A 24,221-nucleotide genomic window follows, 5' to 3' on the forward strand; every position below is an offset into this window, starting at 1 on the left:
CCAAGTGGCTCAGGTCGGTATAAACAAAGCCGAGGCCTTGATTCCTCCCCTAGTTCTAAGCTACCAATTTTCTGCTTCGGCCTCCCAGGCAATCCGTCTCTGGCGTGTTTGCTTTTTTAAGCAGGTTTACTGAAGAGCTGGCTCTCTGAGCTATGTTAATGAATTCCATTTTTAAAAAAATACCCAATTTTCTCTGAGTTTATGGTTTCAGAACAATATTTATTGTTGAATGAAGTCGTGTCTTAAATGCCTTTTTCTATCCACAAAATGGAAGACTTACACAATGGACTATCTGTTAAAAGCAGTCCTGAAAAGTTTATTTTTAAACAAACTTCATTTTCCAGCCAGTCGAATATATGATAGGGAGTGAATAACAACACAGCTGTGCCACATTATTTGGAAAATACCTTAAATGTCATTGTATAACACAGCATCACAAACAGTGTTTCTGCAAACTAAACAAATCTGAAACAATAAGGAATGAACATAAGAGAAGTCGCCATATCACATCATATAGTCAAAGTGCAGATACAGAAACATCTCCCTGACACTCCCTCCCTCAACTCGTTTGATTTGGATTGCTATTATAGTGCACGGAGTGGGATTTATTTACACACAGTCAAGATTCGAAACATGGTTTAGATGGCAAGGGAGAAATATCATCTTTAGATGAATCACAATAGATTTCATCTTAAAGCATGCGCCTCAGTGTATAACTGCAAAAGAGAAACTTATCATCTGCGTTGACCCTTGTACAGCATTTGTGTGTGTTTTTTTTTTCCACCCAGGAAAGCAAATGAAGAGTTTCATAATTTCTGTTACCCAAAAGGTACTTGAGGTTTTCATCATAAATTACTTGTTCTGTAAAAAGCCACAAGGAATTCCCAATTAAAATGGAAAGTAACTCAAATAAAAATGGACTTTCAGGAGCTCCATGATAGATCTCCTTAAGGCAGCACAGAACAAACCAAGTCTGAAGAAAAGTTAGCCCGTGCTAGTTTGAATTTATTGTGGAAGTTGCGTCAAAGTATGTCTTCTGTGTGTATACAGATAACCAACATACCAGTTGCCATTGAGTCGATGCCAACTGAAGGCAAGCCCATGTGTGTCAGAGTAGAGTTTTCAGTGGCTGATTTTTCAGAAGTAGATTGCTAGGCCTTTCTTTTCTTTTTTTTTGGTTATAGACTTTAATATGAGAAAAATAAGTATTTTACAAGCAATGCTGAGAAGCCAATATCAAAAAATAAAATTTGCGTTAGCCTTAGGCAGGATGGGGTTCACATTGTGGTCTTGACCTCAAGCGTTTCACTTTCCTCACCGGCCTCTGTAGTAGTCTCTGTAGGCTCGGCCTTCTCTGTTGTGACTTCGCTGGCCCGCCTGGGATAAGAAGAACAATGCCAGTGTCTCTTATTCTTTTTTTGTTTGTTTGTTTAAACTAATGAATTTTTATTGTGTTTTAAGTGAAAGTTTACAAACCAGGTCAGTCTGTCATACAAAAATTTACATACGCCTTGCCATACACTCCTAATTGCCCTCCCTCTAATGCGATAGCACAGTTCTTCCCTCCACTCTTTCCTCGTGTCCATTTGGGTAGCTTTTGTAGGCCTTTCTTTTGAGGTGTTTCTGGTATACTCAAACCACCAACCTTTCAGTTAGCAGTAGACACCTTAACCATTCACGCCACTGGCGTATATACACCAGTCAAAATAATAACTACAGAAGTTACACTGTTGTGACATGGTGCTGGAGTGTTCTAGGTAAATGCAAATTTGATTGTTTGAAAGTGCCACTTTACAAAGGATTAAAATACCCACAGAAATAGAGTATAGGTGATTCTTAGGCTTTCTTGTGAAAGGAGTCTTAAATCATACCTGACTTTTCTACAGGGAAAATAAATGAGTTTGTATTTCTAACCATGGAATGATGCCCAATGTGTTTGTTTTTTTTTAGTAATAGAAATGACACAGGAAAAAGAAGGCTTGGATAAAATTTGGCCTGTGCTACTTTTAATCAACTGTAAATGATATACTTGTACACTGCAAAACGTAAAACCTTCTAAAGTGAGTGTAAGTTGTTTGAGCTGAGCAGTTCAGTGATCAGTCATATAAACTATCCTATTATTTCACTGAAAATCCCTAGGTAAGAGGATTTGCGAGGCAGGTGAGATGCCATGAGACTCCAAGGAAACATGAAACACCTGAAGAGCCCTCACCTCAGAAGGGGGGCTATGACTTGAGTGGCAGGTGGGCAAACTCTAAAACGGGCCAAGTCTTGCTGGAGAAATAGAGAGACCCACGAGGGAAGGTGCACATTGTAGGGGAGACCAGAACCAGGACCACCTTCAGAAACCGCAAATTTATCTCATAATGAGGGTTTGAAGAATGGTGTCATGGATTGAATTGTGTCACCAAAAAAAATGCATGTCAACTTGGTTAGGCCATGATTCCCAGTATTGGGTGATTGTCCACCATTTTGTCATCTGTTGTGATTTTCCTGTGTGTTGTAAATCCTACCTCTATGATGCTAAATAGGTGGGATTATCAGCAGTTAATGAGGTGGGACTCAATGTACAAGATTAGGTTGTGTCTTAAATCAATCTCTTTTGAGATATAAAAGAGAAAAGTTAGCAGAGAGACATGGGGACCTCATACCAGCAAGAAACCAGAGCCAGGAGAATAGTGCATCCTTTGGACCCAGAGCCCCTGCGCTGAGAACTCCTAGACCAGGGGAAGATTGATGACAAGGACCTTCCTCCAGAGCCGACAGAGAGAGAAAGCATTCCCCTGGAGCTGATACCTTGCATTTGGATTTATAGCCTACCGGACTGTGAAAGAATAAATTTCTTTGTTAAAGCCATCCACTTGTGGTAATTCTGTTATAGCAACATTAGACAGCTAAAACAAATGGCCATTAATTATTACATTATTCTAGATAGCGTATTTAAATTTTTTTTTAGACGTGATCACCAGTACCTTGGTTTCCTTTTGGACCGATTATGGGAGAGGTTGATCCAAACCATAGCCATTGCTTTTGTTGAACATCTTTTTGTTATTTTGAGTTTTCTCAGAAATACCTCTAGGATGCCTTTTATTCTTTCTTGCCTGCATCTGCTGTATGCATAGTTGCTATGCCCCTAATTATTAGTATACCTTTAAATTTCTCACTATAAAGAAACAGCATGTATTTATCAGTCAGATATGGTCCTTTCTGTCTCCAAAAATGTCCCTGAAATGTAATTTTACCTAGTCTTCTCTGAAAACATTCAGCTTTCTGTTTCATGGCTATCCAAGGAGACAGATAAAACACCACATTCAGAATCTCACTTTATTTGGTGTATTTTTTTCTCCTGTTTTCTTTGGTCATTTCTCTAATTAGTCTGCTGATTTTCCTAGCTATTTTTACATGTTCATCCCAAGACATTTAGATAAGCAAATATGAACTACATTAAATTTAGCATTTTTCATCAACCATCATGATATCTAGAAATATAGTAAATATTACTGGGGCGATATAATTATTTTCCCTATAAAGTTTTAACTTAGGAGGAAATAATGGTTAGATTTGTAACACTCTCCAGATTGTATGATTATTTTATTTGCTTGCTTGCTTGCTTTTTTTGTTTTCTTTTAAACTCCCTTGCTTTCTTCTAGATAAGCATTGACCATTAGAAGTATAGCAAAAGACGTACATAAGTAAGTTTAAATTTGTATGTAGTCACATTAAAAAAAAGTAAAAATAGGTGAAATTGATTTAATAATAATGTTATTTAGCTCAGAATATTACAAATATTACCGTTTCAACATGTAGTTGATATAAAAAATTATCAATGAGATACTAGGAATGATGCAGGCACTGGACATGTGTACTACAACAAAGAATAATAGATTACGTGATGCAGCAGTTTCAGAGAAATGTAACCGGATAGTACAGATGGTTAAACACTGCTAGCCGAAAGGTTGGAGGTTCAAGTTCACCCAGAAGTGCCTCCAAAGAAAGGCCTGGCTCTAAAAAAATCAGCCATTGAGATCCTGTGGAGCACAGTTCTACCCTCACACAGATAGAGTCACCATGAGTCACAATTGACTTCATGGCAACTGCTTCTGGTACCAAAACAATAATATTGTATTCAGTGAAAAAATATTTTACACTACTTCAGCTTTTAAATTAAAATTCAAATGAATTAAAAATAATTAAAATAAAAAATCTGGTCCCTAAACTGAACTAGCCACATATCAAGAGTTCACTAGCCTCATTTGGCTAGTGGCTTTGATAGTGGGCAGTTCAGAAAATTCTCTTAGACAGGGCTGCTCTAGGCTATGATCTGTCTGTCCTAGGGCAGGGAGCTTGGATCTCTCTTTTACCATGTCAGCCTCGTCACCTGGTGCATGGTATGCGTTCAGTATGTATTTTGTTGAATGATCAACTAAATTTATTTAGCATGCATTTATTGAGTGTTCATGGTTTGCCAGGCACTGTCAAAGCAGTGGGGGCTTGCTGAGTGGGAACATACAAGCAACATGCTTAGTCCTGGAACTCTTTTCAAAAACTGAGGTCCTTGCAGGTTATATTTGCTTGGTGTCTGAGCTACGTTTTAAATAAGACGGAAACTGAAGTGACACCAAGGATGCAAGTTGCTTCTGTGGTTCTGTTTTGTCCCTGGAGTCTCGCACAGACCTGGAAGGAGCGGACTCTCGTAAATACTGGTTCAGCAAACGAAGGAGCAAGTGACTTAATCATCGGGCACGACATAGTCAATATAAAAAATTATATCGTCAATATAATGGCCCTGTGGGTTTCCTAAGGAGAGGAGTCCCCAAGAATGGCGAGAGAGGTTTGCAAAGGTAATCAGTAACCAGCTGCCAGCAAGTCAGCGCCAACCCATGTTGACCCCATGTGTGTCAGAGCAGAGCTGTGCTCCATAGGATTTTCAATCACTGATTTTTCAGAAGTGGATCACCAGGCCTTTCTTCCCAGGTACCTGTGGGAGGACTTGAACCTCCAACTTTTTGGTTAGCAGACAAGAGCATTAACCTTTTACACCACCCAGAGACACCATAGCAAAAGGTAGGATAAGAAAAAATGGGAAAAATGGAAACATACAGGAGGAAAGTATGAACACCCTAGATGGTGCATTTGAAGTATGCAGGATTATGTCTAACCAACCCAGAGCTGTAAGACTTCCTTATCTGTAAATTAAAAAGCAAACTTCATTAATTCCACATGTAAATCTCTGCATCCTAATTCAATTTGGAAGAGAAGTCCTTCCTTCTTTCCTTCTTTCCTCCCTTCCTTCCTTTATCCATTTATGTACTGAAGAACTAGTAATAAATGTTGTTGTTGTTAGGTGCCGTCGAGTGGGTTCCAACTCCTAGGAACCTTATAAGACAGAGTAGAACTGCCTTATAGGGTTTCCAAGGAGCGACTGGTGGGTTTGAACTGCTGACCTTTTGGTTAGCAGCCAAGCTCTTAATCACTACTCCACCAGGGCTCCAGTAATAAATAGAGTATTTATTATTTACTACAGTCAGTCAGGGGCAAACCACCAAAGTCATATTTGAGGTGAAGAGAAACCTCAAACATCAAAAAAAAAAAAAAAATTGATTTGATTGTTATGGGGAAGTGCTGTTTGGATGGTGTTTCTGAATTTTTTCTCAGATCCAAGGTAATTTGTGAGTCTTGATTGCCTTGGAATGAGGCTATTTGCCTGAGAGATAATGCATATTATCTTTTCAGTGTCACTGCAACATTGAAACCAAAGAACAAAACTCACTGTGTTTCTTTGATCATTTGGTCTTTATTGCATGTGTTGATTTGCCATACCCTGTTATTGTTTAAAAAAAAAAAATTATGTAAATACAAGAAAAGAATATTGCCTGCATTCAGAATTCCTCTCCTCTCTGTATGTGCTATTGGAAATGGGAGTCTACATTCTGAAGTCACTTGAGAGGTTGAGCCGAAAAGAGATTGCAGATAGCATTTATCTGACACCTTTAACACAACCATTTGCTACATTTCTTTTAATTGCCATCAAGCACATTTATCAATAATTTGTTGGTTATTAATATAGGAGCCTCTGAATTTTAGAAAATAATAGGATATGGGAAACAATTTCTCTGTGTCAAAGAATGTTCTTTCTTTTTTTTTTTTTTTAATTGCAAAGAAAGCCTAATAAATGCCTGTGTGCCTTCCCAGTGTTTGCCCTAAGCCAGACCTTCGTAGCAGCTGTGTACAGTGGTTGTCACTGTGGGCTAGAGAACAGCTGTGTGTTGACTTCCTGGGAATTAGAAGGGCATTTGTAATAAGTCAAGCTGGAGCAGTCAAAAGTATCGTTATCAACATGTTTGCAGAATCACTGCTATAAAGTAAAAAAAAAAAAAGTTGTCCCACATTCAAAGCCATGTAACTCATATTAGATAAGTATATAACTGTGGTTATTGCTTCTTTAAAAATGTGAATTAAATGACAACATTAAAATCATGACAGCGATTTAGTTAAAATGCCCAGCACACAAAGGGTTATGACTATATAATTTATTAAGATGTTTTTGATTGATAAATATTTCAGTCTTGTTTACTCGAAGCAAAAACACAGAATGTTTTTAAATATAAATTACAAAGTCATTTCCTGAATTATATTTACCTTTCTAGTGTTTTTCTAGAAAAAAGAGAAAAATAATAATTTTCCTCTTCCATATGAAGAAGAGAATCATGACAGCTAAGCAATTAAGTATTTTAACTCCACAGCACAAGTCTTTTAAGTAACAGCTTTCTAACACATCTGAATTAGAGCCAGGTTATATCCTGTTGTTAATATTCTGATTATAGTTGCAGTGTTTGAATTTCAGTGCACCTTTCAAGAAACATTTAACATATAGGCTTTGCAGCAATGTTTTATTGTCTGAATATCTTGAAAGGTAGCAGTAGTCAATCTTTGAAAGACTGTAGAATTCAAACAAACTAACAAAAACTAAATGACCTGAAAGATGGACTTCATATCTCTTGTTTTTAGTTAACGTGTAGAAATTGGTGGCAGAAATAAAAAAAACAGAATGCTTCAGATAAGCTGGCATTTTTTTTACCTTTTCTTTCCAAAGGCCGTCCCATTATCACTGATGTCAACACAGTAGAATCTCTAGCACAGTGGAAAGTAGACATCATTCTCTTTCCACTAGGAAATTCTCAGATTTCACCTTGTTACTAATGAGACAGTAAAGATCCTTGTTCACAATGAAATCTAAACATTTGCATGAGATAGCTGATAGGATTGAACATTCAGTTCCTATTTGCTGCTGGAAATGTAAATACTAATGCTAAGAGATAACTAATTTAGATTTTGTTTTTAATCACTTGGCTTCAGAACTCATATAAGTAATGTAAGACGTGATACTTTAGTACTCTAAATGGCAGTGCTGTAGTCAGTACTCTTTGGTAACCAAAACCAAACCCAGTGCCGTCGAGTCGATTCCGACTCATAGCGACCCTATAGGACAGAGTAGAACTGCCCCATAGAGTTTCCAAGGAGCACTTGGCAGATTCGAACTGCCGACCTCTTAGCAGCTGTAGCACTTAACCACTACGCCATCAGGGTTTCCCTCTTGGGTAAAGGACCTATTTAAAAGACAGAGAACAAATATGCCCTAAAACATAGAGCTTCTCCAGAGGACTGAAGTGGGGAGACGTAAAGATGAAACTCAATTAGAATCTGCTAGCACTGTCTGGAAACCCTGGCGGTGTAGTGGTTAAGTGCTACGCTGCTAACAGAGGACAGCCCACCTGAATCACTCAGTGTCTGTATTTAATATGCTTTTGATATTGTATCATATAAGCTGTAATATGGTTATGGTTATGAAGTATACAGGCTTTGAATTGTGTGCATGAATATAAATATAGAATATATGGCATTTTATTTTAAACTTGTTAACTGGTGTCTCTAATTTTAAGAACCTGCTTCAGTAGGCGTTTCTTTTTCTTTTTTTTCTCCCTGAACATTTTCAGTTGATTGTTATCCCATAAGAGAAATAAAATTAGATACTGGAGAGTGATAGATGAGGCACCGCTTTGGCTAGAGTGGTGGAGGAAGGACTCTTTTAAAGAGGTGGTATTTGAGCTGAATTCTGAATGATGCAAAAGAACCAGCTGTGAGGAGATCTGAGAAAAGATGGGATGGCAAAGACAGAGGCCCTGAGGCAGGACAAGCTAGGTGGGTTAAAGGAACAAGAAAGAAAGCCAGTGTGGCTAGAGTGTACTGAGCAGGGGTGAGCATGTAGGCAGCGTGTCTGACTTATGTCGGACCTGGTAGACTGTGGAAACGAGTTTGCGTTTCATTAAAATTGCAATGGAAAACCACTGGAGGATTTTAAGGATAGAAGTGAGTTTTTTTTTTTAAGCACTCTGGTTTGGGAGGAATTCTAGGGAAAAAAATGTGGTGATAGGGAGACAATTAGAAATTTGTTGAAGTAAAGCAAGAGAAAAATGAGGTGGCCTAAACCAAGGTGGTTTCAGTAGAAATGGTGAGATACAATTAGATTTAGGCTATATTTTGGAGATAGAACTGACAACATATGCTGATAGATTAGATAGGTGGGGGGAGAGGGATAGGAAAAGAAAGGGATAAAGGGTGACTTTTTTTTTTTTTTTTTTTTTTTTTAGGTTTGGGGCTTGAGCGAGTTGGTGAATAACACTCTTAGCTGAGATGTGATAGAAAAGGAGAGGACCAGTTTTGGGGGCTGAGGATAAAAAGATATTTCTATTTTGGATGCTTTAAATTTGAGATGACTGTGAGTCAGAATTTATTTGATGGCACATAACAACAAAAACACTATACAAGCCACCACCCATCTGTCAGTTTGTTGTACTGTGGTGGCTTGCATGTTACTATGATGCTGGAAGCTATGCCACTGGTATTTCAAATACTGGCAGGGTCACCCATGAAGGACAGGTTTCAGCAGATCTTCCAGAAGACAGACCTGGAAGACCAGGTAGAAAGACCTGGTGATCTACCCCTGAAAATTAGCCGGTGAAAACCGTATGGATGACAACAGAATATTGCCTGATACGGTGCTGGAAGACGAGCCCTCCAGGTTGGAAGGCGCTCAAAATACGCAGTGGCTGCAGCAATGGAGTCAAGCATACCAACAACTGGGAAGATGGCAGAGGACCAGGAGCATTTTATTCTGTTCTACGTGGGGTTGCCTTGAGTCAGAGCCAACTCCACACAATTAACAACAACAATTACACATTAAGTAAAGATGCTTCTTAGATATCTATTGCAATTATCTAGGCAAGATAAAATGGGGCCTGAACCAGGCAAGTGGAAGTGGGGGAAGTGGATGTATTCAAGATATGTTTGAAGAGAGAATAAAGGCGACTTGGTTATTGACGGTGTATGGGCAGTGAGGGAACACCCCTGCTTTGGGTGACTGAGTGGTCCATTCACTGAGAGGGAGACACTGGAGGAGGAACATGTTTGGAAGAGAAGAGGGGATTTCATACTTAGATAGGCTCAGTTTTAGATGCCGAGGGAAGAACTAAGGACATGAACTGAACACGTTTTTATTTGACCCTGGAGCTCAGGTGAGAGACAAAGCTTAGAGATTTGGGAAGTCACCAGTGTAAAAATACTCATCATCGAAGCCAATAGAGTGGATGAGGTTAACCAGAAAGAGTCTAGCACAAACTCCAAAGAGGACCTGGGGACTTGATGTCAGAGGAAAAAACAAAGCTCGACATGGAGCACATTGGGTAGCAAAGTAAGCGCAAATGATGCAGACGAGTTGGGGGGGGGTGATACAGATGTCATTCCAAATTGGTGTGTTATTTTATCAGGTGTATTATTTTATCCTCTTCTACCAGAACTTAGCACAAGACAATTTTGAACTTGAGTGCAGGTTTCACATCCAAAGAGCAAAACCTGTAGCCACCGAACAGAATAATAGAGAATTCAGAAATTGAGACTTTGCTTCTGAACACTTGGGTATAGTGAAAAGTGTGGTGAGAAGGACAGATCGTGTGGTGTTTTCAGAATGATGTTCGGATTGGGCAGTCGGGTTGTCTTCCAGGCTGTTGAGGAAGGCAGGAGCCAAGCCTGACTGAGAGGGTTGCTGTGCTAGTAAATAAACATAGCTCTTCTAACTCCAGAAACTGCCGGCAGCTGCGTCTTTAGAATGAATGATAGGAGACCTGTGTCTGGAAGAAACTCTGGAGATTATTTGGTGCTAATTTTTCATTTTACAAGTGAATAAGGCCGTGAGAGGTTAACTTGTTAAAGGTCACACAGCTGCTTTCAGATAAAGTCTGTGACGATAAGTGGAAGCATTCCTGTTGTACCCTGATACTATTTATGGGATTCTTCCCAAAGGAAATGTAATGGACTCTGCAAATGCCCTCTGGGTCCCATGTAGCTGTGTATGCTGCTGGAGGGAGTCTGGCTTAAGCGTTAAGAGTGTAGGCTCTAGACTCAAACTACCAGAACTGGAATCCCAGCTCCGTGGCTTACAAGCCATTCTACCTTGGGCTAGCTCCTTAATTTAACCTCTTTCAAGTTACTCACCTTATATGTAAAGTTGAGACAATGAAACTATTACCGAATACAGTTATTATGGGGATTAATTTAGATAATACCTGTAAATCCCTTTGCCTAATAACTAGCTCGTGGTATGTTCAGAGTAAATTTCAGCAATCTTTATATTACTTTTGGTATGACTTTACCTTACTCACCTCTGTCTTTTAGCATCTAGTATGGAAACGTACATACCAAATCAGAGGGTTGTTGTTCTGGCATACAGTGTGCACAAAACAAGTATTTGTTGGGTGAGTGAGAAAGGGATGAAGAAAGAAGGAATGAGGCTGTAACACTGAAAGATTTTCTTTTTTCATTATCTGACCCACATTCTGAAATGTGGAAATATATAAGGTGTTTTTATTATATGTATTATACATTTTCTGATCTCTGAAATATGCAGAACTTTTAACATAGTATAAGAAAGATCAAGAAAAAAGGTGTGTGCTTGTATATGCTTTAAGCATGATAGACACTGTCTAGAGATTTGCTGTTGTTTCTGCTTGGAAACTTGCTACCTTTACCTCCTCGGTTGTACTTACTGAGTGTCCATGAGCTAGTCAGATGCTACAGAGAAGACAAAGTACTTTCTCCTAATGAGCTTGTTTGTGGTTGAGACAGTTGACACAAAAGGATTTATATAACAACAGAAGCTGCTATAGACCATCTGGTATAATGTTAAGAGCCTGAAGTCTATGGTCAGATAGCCTGGACTGGATCCAGCACTTGATAACCTTGTGACTTGGACAAGTCAGTAACCTCTCTGAGCCACATTCTCACCTCTACAGCAGGTATTATCATCTACCTCAAAGGGTTAAGGAACAATGAATGAGTTAGTATTTGTAAAGGGCTTCACCTGACATGCTGTTAGCTCTGTGTTGTTGACTAACTCCCACATGAGCTAAAACTACTATAGGAGCTCAGAGGACCATCAGTCTGAACATGGAGACATGAAGCCATCAACTGCAGATCTTGAAGAAGGATGAGAAATTTTTCAAAGAGAAGGAAGAGGGTTAGCTGGTTCAGGCTTAGAAATAGAAATAGATGAGGCCTATTCCAGGGATTTTAAAATTTGTATTGGAAAGTTCTGGGTTTCACAGGTGAGGAGGGTCCCTATTTTAGTGAGCACTGACTACAGACTTGGACTGGATTCTCTAACAGTGAGAAGCAAATAGAGGTTTTTGAGAAGGGGATTAACATGAGCGCTGTAATTTTTAGACAATTAATTTGATAAATTAAGATTAAAATGGAGACTGAAATCAGGAATACCAGTTTGGAGAAAGTTACAATAGTCTGGGCTTTGATGTGCTAAAGGACCTTGGCTGGAATGGTGGGGAGTTTGAGAAAAAAAAAAAAAAGGATGAGTATAAATATATTAGGGTCGCTATGAGTCAAATCGACTCGAAGGCAGTGAGTTTGTTTGTTATGAGATATATAAAGAAATGAGGGTGGGAGAAGCAGGAAAAAATGTCAAAGTTGCAAGCCTGAATGGTAAGAAGAGTGTCTGTATCATAGTGCAAGTCCAGAGGCACTAGTGGTTTGGGAAAAGATGATGAGTTTCATTCAAGGCTATTTGTGTTGGATCCAACAATGGGACACCAATGTGGGTGCTGAAATTGGGAGAGATGGAATTGAACCCCTAGGGAGGACAATGCTGAAAGTGTATATTTGAGACTGAATCAAGTATAGGTGAGAGTGAAAGAAATGAAAGAGAGTGAAGCTTCTGAGGAGAAGGTAGGGCAAGAGTAGAGCAGACTGGCAGCAAGTTAGCCCATCACAGCTCAGAGAACTGCTATGGAGATCAAATAGGAGGAGAAAGACTCAATACGACAGAGAAGATGAATACCTGGTAAATGAATGGTAATGGAGACCTGCTTTGTTTCCTGTTCCCCCCCCCCGCCCCCAATTTCTTGGATTCACAAAGCTGAAATGGACTTTAGGATCTTTTATTGATCAGAGAATTCCAGGCCAAACCAAACCCATTGCTAACGAATCCATTCTGACTCATACCAGAAAAATGAAATCCACTGCCGTTGAGTCAATTCCAACTCATAGCAACCCTATAGAGCAGAGTAGAGCTGCCCCATAGGGTTTCCAAGGCTGTAATCTTTACAGAAGCAGACTGCCCCACATCTTTCTCCCGAAGAGTGGCTGGTAGGTTCGAACTGCTGACCGTTACGTTAGCAGCCAAGCACTTAACCAATGAGCCACCAGGGCTCCTGGTAAGATGAGAGAATTGTGGCTCAGAAAAGCTGAGTCAGTCTGCTTCCCACGAGATAACTGCAGAGTCAGGCCTGGGGCTCAGGCCTTATGCCTCTTTTCAGTGCTATTTGCATGTGTTAAAAGCTGCCTCTTGAGCTAATCACTTCTCTCAGACTCTCACTGGACATGACCCAATTTGTAGTATGCTGCATGCAAGCATGCAAAAAAGTGTGGGATTACGGCAGGGCACTGGACAGGGAGCCTGGCATGAGCGTGCATGAATTCAGCAGATAGCAGAGTGTATGAAGCTGAGTCAGCTAAAGCATGGCTTTACTCAAGGTGCCCTGAAAAAGGAGACTTCAACACAGATAAGGCGGTTGGATCTTGCCCTATTTCTCCCTTTTTAATTTGTGTTTCCTTTTAAGTTCATTAACTAAATTTCCAATCCTTGTTGTTGTTAGGTGCCATGGAGCCAGTTCCGACTCATGGCAACCCCATGTATTACAGAACAAAATACTTCCCGGTTCTATGCCAAGCCCACGATCGTTGTTATGCTTGAGCCCGTTTTTGCAGCCACTGTGTCAATCCATCTCGTTGAGGGTCTTCCTCTTTTTCATTGACCCTGTACTTTACTGAGCATAATGCCCTTCTCCAGGGACTGATCTGTCTTGACAACATGTCCAAAGTATGGAAAACATAGTCTCGCCATCCTTGCTTCTAAGGAACATTCTGGTTGTACTTCTTCCAAGATAGGTTTGTTGGTTCTTTTGGCAGTCCATGGTATATTCACTATTCTTCACCAACACCACAATTCAAAGGTATCAGTTCTTCTGTCGTCCTTATTCATTGTCCAGCTTTCATATGCATATGATGCAATTGAAAATACCATGGCTTGGGTCAGGTGCACCTTAGTCTTGAAGGTGACACCTTTGCTTTTCAACATTTTAAAGAGGTCTTTTGCAGCAGATTTGCCCAGTGCAATGCATCTTTTGATTTCTTGGCTGCTGTTTCCATGTTTTTTTTTTTTGTTTGTTTCCATGGCTGTTGATTGCGGATCCAAGTCAAATAAAGTCCTTGACAACTTCAGTATTTTTTCCATTTATCATGATGTTGGTTATTGGTCCAGTTGAGTTGGGAGGATTTTTGTTTTCTTTATATTGAGGTGCAATCCATACTGAAGACTGTAGTCTTTGATCTTCATCAGTAAGTGCTTCAAGTCTTCTTCACTTTCACCAAGCAAGGTTATGTCATCTGCATAACGCAGGTTGTTAGTGAGTCTTCCACCAAGCCTGATGCTCCGCTCTTCTTCATATAGTCCAGCTTCATGGATTATTTGCTCAGCATACAGATTGAATAGGTATGGTGAAAGGATACAACCCTAACACACAACTTTCCTGACTTTAAACCACACAATATCCCCTTATTCTGTCCAAACAACTGCTTCTTGATCTGTACAGGTTCCTCATGAGCACAATTAAGTCTTCTGGAATTCCCGTTCTTTACACTGTTATCCATAATTCGTTATGATCCACACAGTCCAATGCCTTTGCTTAGCCAATAAAACACAGGTAAACATCTTTCTGGTATTCTCTGCTTTTAGCCAGGAACCATCTGACATCAGCAATGCTATCCCTGGTTCGATGTCCTCTTCTGAATCTGGCCTGAATTTCTGGCAGTTCCCTGTCGATATACTGCTGCAGCCTCTTTTGAATGATCTTCAGCACAATGTTACTTGCATGTGATATTAATGAGATTGTTTGATAATTTCTGCATTCGGTTGGATTACCTTTTTTCGAATAGGCATAAATATGGATCTCTTCCAGTCAGTTGACCAGGTAGCTGTCTTCCAAATTTCTTGGCATAAATGAGTGAGCACTTCCAGTGCTGCATCCGTTTGTTGAAACATCTCAGCTGATATCCATCAATTCCTGGAGCTTTGTTTTTCACCAGTGTCTTCAGTGAAGCTTGGACTTCTTCCTTCAGTACCATTGGTTCCTGATTATATGCTACCTCTTGAAATGGTTGAATGTCGACCAATTCTTTTTGGTATAATGACTCTGTGTATTCCTTCCATCTTCTTTTGATGCTTCCTGCATCATTCAGTGTTTTCCCCATAGAATCTTTCACTATTGCAACTCGAGGCTTGAATTTTTCTCTAGTTGTTTCAGCTTGAGAAATGCCGAGTGTATTCTTCCCTTTTGGTTTTCTTTCTCCAGCTCTTTGCACATGTCATTATAATACTTTGTCTTCTTGAGCTGCCCTTTGAAATCTTCTGTTCAGTTCTTTTACTTCATCATTTGTTCGTTTTCCTTTAGCTACCTGATGTTCAAGAGCAAGTTTCAGAGTCTCTTCAGATATCCATTTTGGTCTTTTCTTCCTTTCCTGTTTTTTTAATGACCTCTTGCTTTCATCATGTATGATATCTTTGATGTCATTCCACAACTCGCCTGGTCTTCAGTCATTAATGTTTAGCCCATCAAATGTATTCTTGAGATGGTCTCTAAATTCAGATGGGATATACTCAAGGTCATATTTTGGCTGTATGGACTTGTTCTAATTTTCTTTAGTTTCAACTTGGGCTTGCATATGAGCAATGGATGATCTGCTCTGCAGTCAACCCCTAGCCTTGTTCTGACTGAAGATATTGAGCTTTTCCAACATCTCTTTCCACAGATGTAGTCAATTTGATTCCTCTGTAGGGCAGGAGGGGACAGGAAAACTGGTAATGAGGAACCCAAGGATGAGAAGGGAGAGTGTTGACATGTTGTGAGGTTGTTAACCAGTGTCATAAAACATTATGTGTACTAATTGTTTAATGAGAAACTAGTTTGTTCTGTAAACGTTCATCTAAAGTATAATAAAAAAAAAAAAGCGATGTTCCATGTACAAACATTTTGAACAATTTCACATAACTTTATCAAAAGGATAGCCACCTGAGACCTTAGCCTTTTTTACAAATTCCTTATGAAATCACAGAAATCTTCATACCTTTCTAATTTTCTTCTGGAAGAAAATAACCTCAAAAATGCCAAGAAAAGAAACTGAGAGAAAGCATCTGACATAAGCTTAATCATTAATACTTAATAAAGTAACATAGTAATCCATTTTGAAGCACTTTAAAATAGCCACTATAAAAACATGCCTTCTAGGAGGCTAGGAAGTTAATGACTTGATCAAAAAAAAAAAAAAAAAACCCAAGCCCATTGTCCTCAAGTCGATTGCAACTCATAGCGACCCCACAGGGTTTCCAAGGCTGTAAATCTCTACGAGTGCAGACTGCCACATCTTTCTTCTGGGGAGCCACTGGTGGTTTCGAACTGCTGACCTTTTGGTTAGCATTTGAGCACCTTAACCACTGCACTACCAGGGCTCCTTAAACCAAACCAGACCAAACCCATTGCCATCATGCGATTCTGATTCATAGGGATCCTACAGGACAGAGTAGAACTTCCTCATAGGGTTTCCAAGGAGCAGCTGGTGGTCCCAACTGCCAGCCTTTTTGTCAGCAGCCACGCCTTTAACCACTGAGCTCCTGGGGCTACTTAGAACTCGTAGAACCCAAGGATTAGAAGGAAGTGGATGGAAAGATTCAGATTACTTCATTTTAGTTGCTGTTTATCACCACAGATTTCCGCTAAGTCTGATTTCAACCCTGATTACCCGTGGCATCACTGGACCAGTGGTTCTTCTCTGTTGTTTACTGTTTGTTATAGAGAAGTGACTCCCTTTGGGATTCCTTCAAAATCGGTTCTGAAAGTAGTTAGCATTATCAGTTGACCATATTTGTTTGCTGAAACCCTTTTTGTTTTGAACCAGTGAGGAAAAAGGTCAAGTAATACGTGGATTAAAGCCCGTTGCCATTGAGTCAATTCCAACTCATGGTGACCCTATAGGACAGAGTAGAACTGCCCCATAGAGTTTCCAAGGAGCACCTGGCAGATTCGAACTGCTGACCTTTTGGTTAGCAGCCATAGCACTTAACCACTATGCCACCAGGGTTAGCTTAAGAAAAATCACAATTACAGGGCTCTGGGTTCACGTTCTCAGCTGCAAGCCATTCAAGGCCACTCAGAAGTGCCTCAGAAGCAAGGTACGGCTATCTACTTCCAAAAAAATCAGCCATTGAAAACCTTTGGAGTGCAGTTCTATTGTGACACACGCGGAATTGCAATGACTCAGGGTCAACTTGATGGCACCTGTTTTTTGTTTTTGTTTTGTTTTTTTCCGTATTGCTAAGGTTATCTCATCACTTTCTGGCTTCTGTCCTCTGTACTCTTGCTGACCACTCTTTAGTGTCTCAAAGCCCCGTTTTTGGGTTGCAGAAGCCCCCCCCCCCCCGCCCCAGGCTATGACAATAATCTCTCTCCTGAGTTAATGCCTAGTTCCACCTCTAGTTTTGCGATTTTGGACAAGTTACCTAAACTCTCTGCTCCTTCTGCTTCCTTTTTTTTTTAATTTTTTATTTTATCAAAGTAATGCATACACAGCTAAAGTATCAAATACGGTAGGAGTTCTCTTAACTGGTCTTCCCTAAATGATTTGCCTGATGAATCCTCCCTTCCCTCCGTACCCCCTACTGACTGATACTTACCTGCTGCCCTCGAGCCCACCTGCAAACTTCCGACCCCCCACGTGGAGGTGTATGTAGACCAAGAATGAGTAGTGTTTGTTACTAAGCCTGCTGTGCCAATTGTACTTGTTTCTATTATTCTTTAATTCAGTTATAAATTACAAAAAGCAGTGACACATGATTTCATAAAAAAGAATTTCTGTTTCTATGAAAATGTTTTGTAAAGACTCAACTAAGTTGACTTATTTTAAAAAATGCTGTAGAATTAGGTGTGTGAAAGATGATATTGTTAGGAAAAAATTCAAACAAACCTAAAAGGATTCTGCTTGGTAAGTTCTTAATCCACTTTAGGAAACTGAAACTGGGAAGCATAAGTGATGATTATGGGTGTGGTTGATCTAAGAAAGTGCAGAAATGGAAAGAGAGAGCTATATGTAATATGCAGAAGTCCAGGAATCTTCCCATGGGATTCCTATGATATTAACCTGGATAAAAATTTTTTAAAAACCCCTTGCCATCGAGTCAATTCTGACTCATAGCGACCCTATAGGACAGAGTAGAATTGCCTCACAGAGTTTCCAAGGAGCACCTGGTGGATTCGAACTGCCAACCTTTTGGTTAGCAGTCACAGCACTTAACCACCACACCACCAGGGTTTCCATTAACTTGGATAGAGTTCCCATAAAGCACTAAGAAGGATTTCTGGTATTTAACAAGGACTTAATAAATGTTAGCTGTTATTATTTTTAGTACAGATTTAATAATTCTGCATTCAGGTAATTTTAGATATTAAAAAAAAAAGACAAAGTTAGACCAATTCATTGTTTTGAAGGAAAATATCAGGATAAGGTTTTAAGTCCAACAGTCAAATATTAGATAGTGAAAGACCTAAACTTCACTGTGATAATATTTTTTGCATCAACTTATCTTCGTGTAAAGTTAGAACAGTATTGTTAATCACATGTCTGCAAAGTTGAGCTGAGGAAAAAGTGTCATTATTGAGATCAGGGATTTGGCAACCCAAATTTAATCCTCTTTCAAGTTTAACAACAAATTAGGAAGCTGTCCAACCTTTTCTTACCTTTGTATTGTCTTTGACGCAAGAATGATGAAAAGCAATTTTCTTAATTTCTCGCACAGCTGGAGAATTACTTAGCGTTCTACTGAGAGAAGTTCATGGTGGCAGTATTTGTGTTCTCTCACTTGAGTGTGAGCACTGCCTGGCTCAGCAGGCTTTTCATGCTACATGGGGCTCTCCAACCCTCAGGATAAGGATCAGTGAAATGCTGGTTTTAAAAAAAAAAAATTTTCATCAAAGCTCTAGACTTATTCACTCGTTATGGTGCTTATTCCCGTTTCAACAGGGGAAGCATGCCTCAGTACAGAAAACAGAAATGACTCAGAATAAAGTAATGTGATGAAGGGGGAGAGATCCCGTTTCATTAGCTTGTCTGTGCCACTAAATTAAGCCTTTAATACTGTAATCAATCTTCCAAGCACAGTAGAAGAACATGGACACTGGATGTGAGGTTTAAACTTATTAATTTTACTGACTGGCCAAACCCAATTAATTTCTGCTCTATGAGGCAAACCTTAATACTGACATTTAAAGTCATTTTTACAGCTGAATGTGAGAGAACATTGCTAGTTATTTAATATATGCTCGTATAACAAAATAACTTGGTCTACATTGATTTTATGAATTAATCCCACCATCCTAGGTTGTCATTACATTAAAAATGTATAAAAAATATTAACAATTTAGAAGATATAACTGCAGCCTTTAAAGAACTATGCACTCTATCACTATTTGGGGGAGGTGGGAAAGACATTTCTTTCGGAGATAATTCATAAAATCAAAAACAAATTTTACTTTCTTGTCTTTTTATCAGATCCTTAAAGAAATATCATTTTAAAAATTCAGTATAATCCAATACATATTTATGCATGACACTTAAAAAGGTTCGGGGAAGTTCTAAAAAGGAGTAAGACTGAACCCGTCCATCTGTTGCACAGGTTGACAACACTGTGTGGGAGACGTGTGTTGGACTAACTAATACACTTCAGTCTGTTATGTGTGGAGAGCCCAACTAGACTGGAAAGAGTGTCTTATACCTGAGTGTGGTCTAATGTCAGTTTTCCTGAGACCCTTAAAAAACTGGCAGACGACCTTGCAAAGCCCTTGTATTTAAGACAGCATAGAGATTGGAATCCTGGTAGCACAATGGTTAAGAGATCGGCTGCTGACCAAAAGGCTCAACAGTTCGAATCCACCAGCTGCTCCTTGGAAACCCTATGGAGCAGTTCTACTCTGTCCTATAGGGTCACTATGAGTTGGAATCCACTGGATATAGAGATGGAAGAAAAGAGCCTGTCATGCCCACAATTTTCTGGAAATGACTTGATCATTGTAGTCTAGATAGCTTAAAATCAATACTTGATAAGAGTAATTTCTCATACATTCAATAAAAAACTTACTGGAATATCCTAGGAGATAAAGAAGCAACCACATTTGACGTTTTGAATAACCATTTTTCCACACCAATTTAATTTCTTTCCATGATTAAGTGACAGGCTAGATAAACAATGAGAATATGCTGGATGAAATCAATTCTGCATGCAGGAAAATTGGGGATTCTAAACAGTATTCTCATCACTAAGCCATGAAGGTGTGACCTTAATCATGATAGTGTTACATGAGTGAGCACATAAATACAGATTTGCAATTATATCACAGTAGGTTGGACAGTGGATTACATAACAAGTTGTAACCCCTGGGGATCAGCTGTATTGTAGGACCTATAACTTATTGATGAGCTATACAAATGACTTATAAATAACTTAATCCAAATTACAGAAATTACTAAATCAAATAAAGCTGCTGGATAGCCAAGCTCTTAACCACTATGGCACCAGGGCTCCATACCAGGAAACACATAGCAAGAAAATTCAAAATGCCCTTGGAGATATATATATGTATATATATTTAATCATATCCTAAAGATAGAATGTAATTGACAAAGGTATAAACTGGTATGTTTTGACACAAAAGAAATTTGGTGAAATACTGAATAAGCACAAGCTTTACCTGAAAAAGGCAAGCATTAATAGTATTTTTGCCTCAGATAGGATTAGAAAAGCAATGTTACAAGAGTCACGCTGACAATAGATTATTTAAGTGGAACAGGATAGCAGGACAGAGAATTAATCCTACCATCACTTAAGCCCCATCATTCTTAAGTATTTGTTCAAGTTTTAATCAACATACTTTGAATGAGATAGTTAAAAACAAAAGACAGCATGCAGAAAGCAAAATATGTATGGACTCAGGCGTACCAACAAGTGTGCACATTGAGCAGGACCGGGCAACGTTTTGTTCTGTGTACATGGGGTTGCCGTGAGTAGGAGCCAACTCAACAGCAGCTAACAACAGTTACATGGGGTAGCGTGCACTATATTGTGCGGCACCTAACAACAACAGCATATATTATATAAAATACAGAGTATACGATAAATGTCTATTATATACTTACAATTTACGGGAAGAATCAGAACTGTGTAACCCAGAAAGCACAAGACTAAGTAGTCATTTAATTACCCTCTTTAATTTCTCTAGAATTGTTCTCGGAATGAGCTGAGCCTCTGCTTTTCTCCCTATTAATGACTAAACAAGAAGAAATATGCTATGTGTCTTTTCACAGACTTCATTTGGCAGAAAGAGGCCCTTCTAGATCATCAGGATGAAAAACCTCTGGGTCAAGGAAGACCTCAAGTTTTTTTTCTTAGAGCTCTTCACTACAGAATAAACTACTGTTAGCTCTGGATGATTTAAATATCCATGGGATTGCTTCCCTCAAAGAGCCTTTTTCTTTTACCCCAGATTCCAGTTTGTTTACAGTCAGCCACTAGATATCCAAATCCAGGAGGTGCACTTGGTTTATCTATCCCAAGTATCAATTTTACTCAAAGATATGTATCACAACTACTCAACTGGATGCAAAAATTAAAATAAAATTTTGTATTAACACAGAGTTATCTTAGAGAATATACTTTTCAAAAATGCCAAGAATCAAGGGAAATTTTCCTCTTTGTGGTGGACTTTCTTCAGCTCTGCTCACTCCACCAGTCCCTAGTTCCATCCCTGACACAGAATATACATGTATACGAGCTTAGTCTTCTCTGACAAAGTTTGGGGGTAATGTCAGTTTCCTATTGAGTGCCACCAAGCCTATCCCCTCTTCATGAGCTCAGAAGCACAGGGAAGAGCATATTTTATGACTTCCCCTCACCTCATTATTTTCTTTGCTAGAAATAAAATATTGGAGACTTTGAGGTTTTTTGGTGCAGAAGGTTTTTGAAAAGTCTGCAGATGTAATGGCACTACATGAATTTCTTTTTCTTCCTTTCCAGAATGGGTGCCAGTAAATTACTTGCAGCCTACACCCAGAATCAGTGAGCAGAAAAACCAGAGTATCTGACAACCTCATGGGGTCGCTTTTAAACACCTCCCCTTCAGCTGATAACTGTCTTCGTCGGAAAGCACAGCATAGATGGCAGTGTCGGGGTGTATAAAGTTTTGAAGTTGGGGCAGAAGCATGATCTTTGCCCTCAAGGAATTTACAAAGGAAGCCCAATGCATTGAAGATAGATTTCCATTATATCTAGCTTGATAAATAATGTTCATCTTATTTGAAAACCTTTACTTTTTTTCCTATTTTTATTTTTAAAATATTTAACACTTCCTTCAGACATTGGACTACCTTCTTTATTTTTCAAAAATGACTTCCTTTATGAATTACAGTAAAATCTTATGAATTCAGATATTATAATAATACAAAATTTTGGACTCTCACTAAGCTGAAATTACCTTTGAATTGTCTGCAAGGAATAGATTTGCTAAGCAAAATAGAGGGAACACCTGTAACCTGTATAAAAATGGATATATTATTTTCAGGGCTTTGGCTATACAGTGGTCTTTAGGCAAAAAGATTCAGCCGTAAAATAAAGATCCATGTCATTAAGTAGATGTCTCCTTAGACAGATTTTACTGGCAGATCATAGTACTGATAGCAATAAAACTGCATGACTTTCTATAAATTCCGACTTCTATAATTTAGGCTGGCCTCTCATGTCTCCTCTTCACCTCCCAAACCCTTTTATTCCAATTTGATGAAGTTTACTATTGTGTAATGTGTAAGCATTTATTAACAGAAGGAGATCAGTTCCTATTATTAAAGAAACGTACAGATGTAAAGTTTGATTTTTCAGTCGTTTACCTGTAACATCGGTCACCTGGATGACAGCAGTGCATTTACTTTTTTAAGAAAAATTATCTCTCATTTTCTTCACATGTATTTTTCATGATTTCACACAGCAAGTGTTTTTATTTCATTTTAAAACTCAAGAGTTTCACAAAGCTGACAAGGCAAATTCTCAGGATAATAGGGAAGATTTGAGATGAGAAAAAATAATCCCCAGATCAGACCAGGTCCTCCTTGTCCTGGAGCATGTTGAAAAATTAGAGTAGCAACTAAGGTACAATTTGTTTATTTAGTCTTTTATTCATTCATTAATCCAGTAAGCATTTACCCTGAAGCCATGCTTATTGTTTCAATGGATACAGAGATAAAATGTTCATCTTATCTTCCTTGCACTGGTAACGCATCAGTTGAGACAGAGATGAAGACAAATAATTTTCTCATGTGATAAGTGATGTGTTCTTCTTATAAGCTTTGAGAGCAGAAAGAATAGGCCATTAAATCTGTCTAGAAGAGTTGGGAAGATATTCATAGCTGGTATAACCCTCTCCTCTCGCCCTTGGCTCACAGCTCCTACCCCAGTCTATATCCAATCTCCTCTTCCACTTGAGTATTAGTTCTGCCCTAGGACTTAAAAAAAAAAAAAAGTTTTCCATATCCACTGAAATAGAAAAGCAGAATTTAAGCCAACTTAAAACGAAATGTAGCCCAGTTCAGCACCATCTTCACGATCGTTTCACAAGCCTGTAGACTACCTGCCCCTCATGCCATTAGCATCAGTTCTAGAATTGACTGGTTGTAATAGGCAAGACTGAGCCTCCGCTTCCACACTTAGAAGTGGGTTATCTCACTGGCCACTATGAAAATGTCCAGTGTCCTACGGAAATGTTTAGTGAGCCTTGGAGACCCCAGGAGAGACCTGCCAAGATCCATCACGAAAGTTACTAAATTTACCTCGGAGGGAGATTTGAATTGCTAGAGCACATCGTCAATTTTCCAAATGGCAGTAATAAAGAAGATATAGGCTATATCTTGCACATTATTGACTCCTGTTTTAATTAATGTAAGACACATTCCTCATTTGGGAGCGTGGTTGATTCACTCAGTAATTATTCATTAAGGGTGCACTAAATACAGTGTGCTAGCTACTATTCAAGGTCTTTGAAAATAATGAATATAAGCATCTTCCTTGAATGATACTTGAAATATGAGGAATAATTCTTGTATTTCTCTCTTGGGGTCCCCAAGGCTCAAGGATATTTAAAATGTGAGGTACATTTCTTGTATTTCTCTCCTGGGGTCCCAAGGTTCACTAAATGTTTCCACAGGATACTGGACATTTTCACAGTGGCCCGTGAGATAACCCATAGTGTCCACAGTTCCAAGTGTGGGAGTAGAAATTTAGTCTTACCTATTGCAACAAAAAAAAAAAAAAAAAAATTTTTTTTTTTTTTTTTTTGTATTGCAACCAGTAAATTCTGTATTGAGGTCTAGAGCTAATGCTAATGGCATGAGGGAGAGGTAGTTTGCCAAAATCAGACAAAATTCTAGGTTCCTATGAAAATACATTCCAAAGATTCGCTGTTGTAGTTGTCGTTAGTTGCCATTGAGTTGGCTCTGAGTCATGGTGACCT

General features: G+C 38.9%; 1 protein-coding gene across 1 annotated transcript in view; it reads left to right on the top strand.

The window, feature by feature from the left end:
- CHST9 (carbohydrate sulfotransferase 9) overlaps positions 1-24,221 on the top strand; it is a 255,525-nt gene that overhangs the window by 110,756 nt on the left and 120,548 nt on the right. Inside the window, exon 3 of the mRNA XM_003406345.4 lies at positions 21,740-21,781. Within this exon, the coding sequence (XP_003406393.2) occupies positions 21,740-21,781 (42 nt within the window). The remainder of the gene's footprint in view (positions 1-21,739; positions 21,782-24,221) is intronic.

This window comes from Loxodonta africana, chromosome 11 (genome assembly GCF_030014295.1).
Source record: "Loxodonta africana isolate mLoxAfr1 chromosome 11, mLoxAfr1.hap2, whole genome shotgun sequence".
Taxonomy (NCBI): Eukaryota; Metazoa; Chordata; class Mammalia; order Proboscidea; family Elephantidae; genus Loxodonta; species Loxodonta africana.